Source organism: Echeneis naucrates, chromosome 6, assembly GCF_900963305.1.
Source record: "Echeneis naucrates chromosome 6, fEcheNa1.1, whole genome shotgun sequence".
Taxonomy (NCBI): Eukaryota; Metazoa; Chordata; class Actinopteri; order Carangiformes; family Echeneidae; genus Echeneis; species Echeneis naucrates.
The window spans coordinates 16,929,044-16,937,663 of record NC_042516.1 but is presented as its reverse complement, the minus strand read 5'-3'; the positions used below and the strand labels follow the sequence as shown (position 1 = coordinate 16,937,663).

At 40.9% G+C, this 8,620-nt stretch overlaps 2 protein-coding genes across 4 annotated transcripts in view; one reads left to right on the top strand and one right to left on the bottom strand.

The window, feature by feature from the left end:
* Nucleotides 1-4,200, bottom strand: part of dedd1 (death effector domain-containing 1) — a 10,640-nt gene extending 6,440 nt beyond the window's left edge. Inside the window, exons 1-4 of the mRNA XM_029504078.1 lie at nt 4,106-4,200; nt 2,562-3,085; nt 2,279-2,407; nt 1,578-1,730 (exon numbers count right to left, since the gene is read on the bottom strand). Of these exons, the coding sequence (XP_029359938.1) occupies nt 1,578-1,730; nt 2,279-2,407; nt 2,562-3,036 (757 nt within the window). The 5' untranslated portion in view covers nt 3,037-3,085; nt 4,106-4,200. The remainder of the gene's footprint in view (nt 1-1,577; nt 1,731-2,278; nt 2,408-2,561; nt 3,086-4,105) is intronic.
* Nucleotides 4,201-4,790: 590 nt separating this feature from the next.
* Nucleotides 4,791-8,198, top strand: rabac1 (Rab acceptor 1 (prenylated)). Of its 3 annotated transcripts, none has more exons than XM_029504131.1 (6): nt 4,791-4,878; nt 5,705-5,833; nt 6,170-6,382; nt 6,536-6,633; nt 7,034-7,135; nt 7,341-8,198. In XM_029504131.1, the coding sequence occupies exons 2-6, from the start codon at nt 5,712-5,714 to the stop codon at nt 7,427-7,429; spliced, it is 624 nt and encodes a 207-aa protein (XP_029359991.1). In that variant the 5' UTR covers nt 4,791-4,878; nt 5,705-5,711; the 3' UTR covers nt 7,430-8,198. The 3 variants fall into 3 exon arrangements, with proteins under 3 accessions (XP_029359991.1, XP_029359990.1, XP_029359992.1); XM_029504130.1 differs by having other exon boundaries at nt 4,794-4,878; nt 5,701-5,833; XM_029504132.1 differs by having other exon boundaries at nt 4,813-4,882; nt 5,701-5,833.
* Nucleotides 8,199-8,620: the final 422 nt, after the last annotated feature.

Here is an 8,620-nt window from a genome sequence, read left to right as displayed (position 1 = left end):
CTGAGTTGATCACACACACGGCAGTATGTAAGGACAGAGTGGAGTGACAGACTTTTTTGTTTTGTTCCTCAGTCTCCCCTCTGTTTCCATGATCCATTGTGTCTTAGGTAACGCGATCTGAGTCACAATCCTGAGTCAACCTGGTGGAATCAAATGTGGAGTCAAGACAGCAGCATGTTTATAGTCACAGGCACATCACTCATCCCTAATAGCTAAGAGAGGTTGTCGTCATTGTTGCGTTGCTTTTAGTTGATTTAGAATCAGCAGGCCTTTGTGAAATATTTGTGACCAAGAGGACGTCCAAAAGGAATGTTTGACAAGCTCTATATGAATGACTAAGCAAACTTCACACAAAGAGCAACTGATGTGCATCACTGAGAGATACTAGCATTGACTGATTAAAAGCCAGGCAATAGCTGAAACGTGGAACAGGACATTGATTATGGATTATATAGATCAGCGTTCCAGTTGAGTTCGATCATTTTGAACAACTCCTTAAAAGCAATGCATGGTCTGAGAGTTGACTCTTGTGACTTTGTATCAAGCTTGACAATAAAGCAAAGTAGGGGTAGCATCTAGTGGTGACTGAACAACTTCTTTCAGCATGTAGACAAAAAAGAGAAGAGACAACCTACCAGTCCGCACTCTTTGTACAACAGCAGCTGGACATAGTCCAATGGGTTAAAGAAACAGTGAAATCAAGGAGGAGGAGTGCAAAAAGGGCTGAATGGAAAAACAGATAGGGTGACACAATTTTCCAGATGTTGATGTTACTGTTAAGAGCATGACAATGTCCGAGCATGTAAATGGAAAGTGTCAGTCAAACGAGAAGAAAGTGCAAGCAATTTCATGTGCCAGATGTGTGCCCAAGAGTTGAATCAATTGTTGTGAACTACGGCATTTAAGTCCTGGCTCATGTCCTGCACCAGAGAGATTTACACCCATTTGATATATTAAATGCATATTCTAGTCCAATACAGCTCTGCAACACTGCAAACCCCAAAAAAGGCCAGGCGAGTTTAGTTTTGTTCGTCATTTTAAATCTGTGCAGATCAAAATCCTTGTAACGGTCAATGTGTGCTGATATTTCACAAACAAAACCTCCTGATCTATATTTCCCTGGTAGTATTGGTGTAGCTGGTGTATTACCAGCTGTTTTTTAGGCTCAAGTGACAATTTCATAGAGTGAAGAAGAGTCAATAAACAAAGTTGAATCTTTTCTTTGTCATGAATTAAGAGAAATATCGTGTTTAAAAAATAATTTACTCACTGTACAAAGTTTCTGTGCCTTCTGATATGGGAGGATTGTTAAATAATTAAAAAGGAAAAAATAAAAGACTGCATGCTAACTGCTTAACTCAAGCCGGGGCTCAGCACAGACAAACAACATCTGAAGAATAAAATAATAACACAGAACAGAAAATGTGTCGATGCTTAAGTTAATAGATTGAATGAGATACTGACTGATTTATAAATAAAACATTGGGAGGGGTGATCTGGAAGAGAAAATGGGGGGGGGTGAAGGCAGTACTGAAAGCAAGAGATGAAGTGATACAAAATGCAGAAACACCACTTACCACAGGACACTTTCCGTGATGGCAGTGGTTGTGCTGGTGGTGGAGGCAGTGGTTGGCTCTGCCTGCTTGTTTTTTTGGGCCTGCGGCTCCAGCCATTTCCCCTCTTCTTTTTCCTCCTCCTTGTGGGTGGCCCAGGCATAGGAGGGTAAATATCTAACAAAAAGGTATCTAATTAGTTTGTGAAATTATGATAATTGCTGTGGTCATATTTTATGCCTGCTCCTTTTCATCTCATTCCTATAAATAGTTCCGTGTTTATCTATTTTTGCTAATATCTGAACAAAATATCCTTAGCTTTACCTATTGAAAGCCAAAACAAATGGTATTGCAAATAATCAACAAACTCCTAAATTCAGGATATTGTAATTCTGACTTGAGTGCAAATCACTTGGATTTCAATATGGTTTTCACCACATGACCACTGACATTAAATGCAGTTTAAAAATGTTGCATTATAAACAATGATGAACAAAGAATGTAATAATTTTGAAATGTCTACTGTCTTTGACTGACAGAGGGGGGGTTGTAACACTGACTTGGAGGGGAAAAAAAAAACAAAAAAAAAAAAACTACTGTTTGTCACAAAGTAAGAGGAAGTTTCTTCCAGTCCTTTCAATACATTTAAAGTACAAGTAGAGAGAATTAAAAGCTACTACTGCCAAACTTTTAGACAACTAGATACTGGATTACATTGCACTTACCAGTTCTCAATTGCTGTGTGAAAGATGGAAAAGGCATATCTGTCTGTCTACAGCTGTGTCGCATTCCAGAGATGCACACCGACTCTCTGTTTTCTGTTCCACACCTCTGTCCCGTTCTCTCTGGAGATACTGAGAAGCACAAAAAGCATATATTAGTAATCATTAGACTTTGACAGGACACACAGCTATGACTGGCACATTCTAGCAGGCCATTTAACAGTAGCAACCCCACAGTAGGATAATCTTGAAATCTGGTCATGAGCACTAAGTGATTGATCCTCACCTGTCCTCCTCTTTTTGTGGGATACTAAAGGCAGCAGATCATGACGAGTGAGGACTCGTAGTAGTTGTAGGAGTGGCTCCAGGTTGCCATCACAGAGGTATCCATGCCTCTCTAGCTCTAGCAACAGCTCAAGGCCACTTTTAGGCTTAAATGAGGCCACTAAGGGACACTGAGTGGCCTGAGGCTTTAAACGCCTCCAGGCCTTTAGTAGCTCAGGACTTGGCGACACTCCTGAGTCATTTGGATTGCCCTCACTGGCTTCGACTGTCCAGCCTACTGGATCAAGTGGGTGCTGTGCAGAACAGGTTTCATTCAGCAAGAATGAAAGGACTTCAATGTCAGTCTCCGTCAGCTGGGAACCAACTATTTCAAAGACCTCATGGAGTGACAGCATCCCATAGTAGTTCAGACACTCTGTTTCATCCCAGTACAACGAATCTCTTAGAGGCTGCCTTTGGTGATGAACTGAGGCCATGCTTGGGGTCTGTGTATGGCCTTTCCCCACCTTCACACTTATGTCGAGGCTGTAGAGGGACAAAGCAAATGCATAAATTAAATTTATGAATATGTCTACATGAAATAGACATATGAACTTTAAAAAAAATTACACAAGCAGACATGTTAAGATTCAGTTGTCAAAATGTTGAGTTTGGAGTACGTTTCTGCTGTTCTGAAGCCCAGCCTTATTACCAACACTACAAATAAAATGTAAATGCTGCATGGCAGTGCAAGCAAATAAATTAAATTGCAGTATTTTTCCTAACATGACGACTATATCCTGACCCAGCTCTGCGTTTTATATACATTTCTTTACTGTATTGAGAGGATTGACATAGAGGTCAATTCTATCGTGTGCAGAAGTTCGCTCCTGAAAAGCAGCCGGTTCTGATAATGTCAGACTGACACACACAGCTCCTGTAAACTAGACCAGACCACCGTCTGCTGTCCCGTCAGGCCTGACGCTAATGTGAATGGAGACGTCGATGTGTGACATGTAAAGGCCTGTGCCTGCACACCCAGCAGTCACAGCTCCTGTCGCCGTCTTCACACACAAAGTGCCAGCTGTGAATGTGTTATGTTGTTGTTGTTTTCGTGGTGAACTAACGCAACTGGAGACCAAAGGGCCTGTTAGTCTGTCCTCAGACGCCCAGCGGCAGCCGGTGGAGTAAATTACGCTCTCGGCACGTTACGTAATAACGTTTTTCTGAGGGCTTCAAACAAACAAACAAACAGACAAGCAAAAAAAAAAAAAAAAACAGCTACACTACACACAGCTGTTGAGGTAAATAAACAAATTCAAATCAAGAAATTGGGTTCCCCTGATAGTGACAAATAAAACGCCTATACCGTTCAATACGGAAATGTCTGTTGCATCTTCATTTGCGGACATTAACGTGAAATCGCTTGCTAGCTAAAAGCCTTGTTAGCTTGTGTTAGCCAAACAGGGGTCTTGATACCGGCGGGTCGTATGGACAAACACGGATATGAAAGAGTTTCCAGCTCCCTGAAACAAATGTAAAGACACAGAGTGGCTGCAGACTCACCTCGCTACTTATTCTCGTCGAGTTTAGCTCCCACGGCGCTTTGCAGAGGTGGCAGCAGCACAATAACGCCGAGGAACTGACCAATCAGCGGCCTCCGTCAGCACGATGACGTCAGGTCACGTTTAGTGTCGCTGATCCTCGGTCAGATATTTCCTCCTCGGGCACATCCGGAGAAAGGATGACGATCACAAGTCAGCTGTTTTAGTTATATTGTCCCAGAAGGGGAAAAAAATGCTGTTTTTTTCCACTTAAGGGAGGCTATGAAAAGAAGCACACACACACACACACAAAAAAAATAAATAAATAAATAAAAAATAGCAGAATAACAACATTTACTGCTGCACCGTATCGTTAGATGACTGAATCCTTAATGTGTCAGCAGGTTTTCGTGTTGTAGTCAGGTGAACTATGTGAAGCAGATGAATACGTTCATTACTGAAGCCATTTATGTTGCCACCTAAGGACTCACTTGATGGGGGGGCAAGATAAAAGCCCCAAAAAGGTTAAATACCTGGGAGGTAAAACATCCTCTAAAGGCACTCATTGTGTAATATACAGTAATCTTTCAGTGACGCAAAAGTGGCAAAAAAATGAAAACATCAAAACACAGCACGTGAATCAGTGTTACCTTCACTGACACCGGCGGTTCCCATTCTGGTCGATCGGTGGCGATGTTTTGCGTCCGGGCAGCAGGAAGTTAAACAACATCCTCCTCAAATCCCTGAACCAGAGGAGCGACAGAAGACCGGCGATACTCTCATTAAACTTCCCCCGTGAGTATGTTTGTCCGAACGACCACAATTTTGTCGGCATTGTGTTGTTTTTAAACGTGTACCTGCGTGTTATGTGGTGCGATGAGGGAAAAAACCGACGAGTCCGCTGGCACCTGAAGTAGACGTGAACGTTAGCTCTAATGCTAGCTACAACAAAAACAATGTTAATTATTGTTCATATGTCACAGCGCACCTCAGGGGAAGTTATGGATGTTACTGTAGAAATAAAAGCTGTAGGGTTATGTCATACACATCCTGCTTGGGGAGTGAGGTGGCAGTGACCAAGCCCTGGTTTTGTTGACCCAACATTTTCCTGAAGTCCTCCAGATAGCTTCACTGTGTGGCTTTAGTCACTCAGCACATACTTACTGATTCAGCTCAGTTTATTATTCACTCACTTATTTACTGTGAAATGTTTTGGTATCTTTAATGGATGGAGTAGGCTTTTAGGAAACATTCAAAGTCAGTAAGAAATGGCCATCACAAGGTACAAGATAAAAGTAGATTATTTTATTTTTTCACACTCAAAAGAAAATGATCGATAACGCAATTGATTCCTAAATTTTGATAAATTATAATCTGCCTGCTATTTGTACTTGGTAAATGCAGATTATTTATATGAAGTGGAGTTTTGGAACAATAATAGAATTCTACTTTTTAATATCTTTCAGAGTTGTAATGATAAAGTTGTTAGTTTGTTGCTGTATGTTTAAAAGAATCAGGTCAACACCAATCTAATCTGTGGACTGCCATTTGTAGAGGAAAAAAATGAGTAGCTGATGATGCTTTTATTTTTATTTACCTATCATTGCTTTGTGGCAGACAGTCTGTAGATGTCATCTGGAGCCCCAACAGGGGAGAATTGTCTTATAGACATGGAAAGCAAGGCTGGGGATCTGTTCAGTGCGGAGGATGCTCATCCAACTGGCACAGGCGGAGGTGGAGTCTTGGCAAAGTAAGGACTCTTCCTTTTATTTTTACTGGGCATTTCCATATAGTATTATAGATAACACTATCATCTAGACAGTTGTGACATGTTGATTAAATTTTTTCAATTCTACCCAATGAAACTATGCTGAAGAATCTGCTGCTGTTGTTTTCTTCGTATAAATACAGACGCGGTGTGTACTGTGCACGTACAGTGGTTGATACTACCTACCTGCTAACAGATATGCAAGAGCTTTTACATATCTCCAGTCCAGAGCTAACAGAAACTAGTCTCTGTGGGTCAGTTTGAAAAATGTATTATTTAAATGAGATACTTACTACTCCTTAATGCCTTATCTCACAGGCTCTGGTTCCCTAAAGGCTTCTCAGTGGGTACAGCTAAAGAGTGGATCGACAAGCGTCGAGTGTCCATTCGACCATGGGCCAGCTTTGTGGACCAACGCAAGTTCTCAAAACCTCGCAATTTTGGAGAACTCTGTCAGAGGGTGGTGAAAAATGTGGAAACCTACAACAGCAACTACACTTTTATCTTTCTGGGTCTCATCCTTTACTGCATGTGAGGTCAAAAACTATTTAGAGTTGTCTTAGTTTGTTCGTGGAAATACTTTAACAACCCTGTGCCCTTTATGCATAGGAGAACTTTCTAAAAAGTCAAAAAAAAAAAAAAAAGTCAAATTCTGATGACACTGTCAATGTTTTTTCTCTCTAGTATCAGCTCTCCCATGCTACTCATTGCCTTGGCTGTGTTTGCTGGAGCTTTCTACATAATCCACCTAAAGTCCCTGGAGTCCAAACTGGTTATCCTTGGTGAGTGAAGCTGTCACAACCTTTAAATGTGTACTTGTAAATGTGCCAAATAAATTGAACTCTTAAAATCACCAGGGATATTTGACTGATTTTCTAAATTCCTATCTTTGTGTTTGCACGTGTTTGCCAAGAGATGTCAAGCCCACCCACTTTAGTTCAAATATGTAAAACAATATTTTTTTTTTTTTACCCAATTTTGTGCAATGTTCTAGGTTTTTAAAGCAACTTGGAAACTATCTCTTGTTCACTGTAAGATCAGAGCAGAGTTGCATGCATTGTTTTCCCAAGAATAGCGAATACATTTCTCACATAAGAACTCACCAGATCTGCCTGATGCATCAAATAGCTAGTTCCTATCAGTTGCATGTTTTCTCAAATCTAAAATATTCTTGTCAACAAGGCAAGGAGCTGACTGTCCCTCACCAGATGAGCCTAGCTGGAGCTGTCTCACTGCCTGTGTTCTGGTTGGCTGGAGCTGGAGCCGCAGTCTTTTGGGTTCTGGGTAAGCCAAATAAAATAAGTTAGCATTTATACTGTTATTAATGTACAGGACACAATGAGTGAAAATGTTTGTGCAGGAATGTTAGCCACATTATGTTAATATAATTGCAAACACAATTTCTGTGTGGACGCTCTAAGAAAAACCCTGCTCCTTACTGTTCCTACCCTTTCCATTCCCCTTTTCCATTTGTCATGTCTCCTGTCAGGAGCGACACTGTTTGTGATTGGCTCCCATGCTGCGTTCCGTGAGCTGGAGGGATCTGACATGGAAGAGCTCTTGATGGAGCCGGTGTGAAGAGCAGGTTGTAATCTCAACAGGTGCTGGTTGAGGGTCGAGCTTCACTTTGACCCCGTAATTGCATCAGCCCGGAGGGATTGAAAAAAAATTACTCCTAGGTCCTTGATTCCTGAGCTACACGTGCATTGTGTATTCCCTGTATTTTTCCTTTGCTAGTGTATCAAGAATGCCTCTCAAACTGCCTTTGAAAAGTTGTTACAGACATTTTAGCTTTTCAAAGAAATGACTGTATGCAAAATATGAAATATGTGATCAAGTGTTCAAGCACATCATCATACATGTTATGCCTTTCTTGATGTACTTAAAACCATGGATGCCTCTGGTTTGTCAAATAGCCTTTATCTCCCTACAATATCTCTTAAACTGTGGCACATCACTCAGCACATTAATGTCTCATGTTATACTCTGTGATGTTGCAATCTTGGGAAGTGGTTTCCTTTTTCTTTCAATGTAAAGATTATATATGCATGCAAAGTTTTACACTTAAAAAAAAAAAAAACATGAAGGGATATATATGTTAATGAAAAGACTTCTTAAAGTGTCAGTGCTTAGAAATTATGTTTTATATTGGGTATAGTCTGATTATCTTCTGAGTGCACGTTTATCAGCTATGCTAGCAATATTTAGATCTGAAAGTCATTCTTGACCTAAAATATATCATTTTTGAACATAATTATTAATTTGTTTATGTTTTAATGCAAGTTGGGGTTTTTTTGTATTTAAATGGCAGTTTAGGAGAGGAATAAACCCCTGATGTAAAGATGGATTCTGATTTATTTCTTAAGCCTTTTGATGTCTAGTTCTGTTATTTTGCTTTCTGTTAATTCAGCCATTCTTTCATGCATAACTATAGTTGACCCAGGTTTGTGGAGTTGCAGTGAACTCAGTGTCCTCTGGCACTTAGTGTGCATTATTCTAGTCTGGTATGAATGCACAGTGGAATAGGACACATGCAGCCCTCGCAGCTTCTCTATCTGTAGTACAACAAACACTGCAGCGCTCTCCAACCCTCTCTTATCCCCTGTACGGTCCCCCTATTCATGTGACCCCTCTGACCTGTGCTCTGTGACAGCACAGCGAGAGCACCCCATGCTCTTGTTGCCATGGCGATGACCTTGGAGGGCCCCAGTCAGACACACACACTCGCTTACACACTGCGGCAAAGGCGAGCAATCGATATTCTATTAT

Bases quoted from the DNA above. Each gene is read 5' to 3' on its own strand.
- rabac1 (XM_029504131.1), top strand. From the start codon at position 5,712: ATGTCATCTGGAGCCCCAACAGGGGAGAATTGTCTTATAGACATGGAA. The intron at 5,834-6,169 runs GTAAGGACTCTT...CTTATCTCACAG, and splicing joins GGAGGTGGAGTCTTGGCAAA to GCTCTGGTTCCCTAAAGGCT. The intron at 6,634-7,033 runs GTGAGTGAAGCT...CTTGTCAACAAG, and splicing joins GTCCAAACTGGTTATCCTTG to GCAAGGAGCTGACTGTCCCT.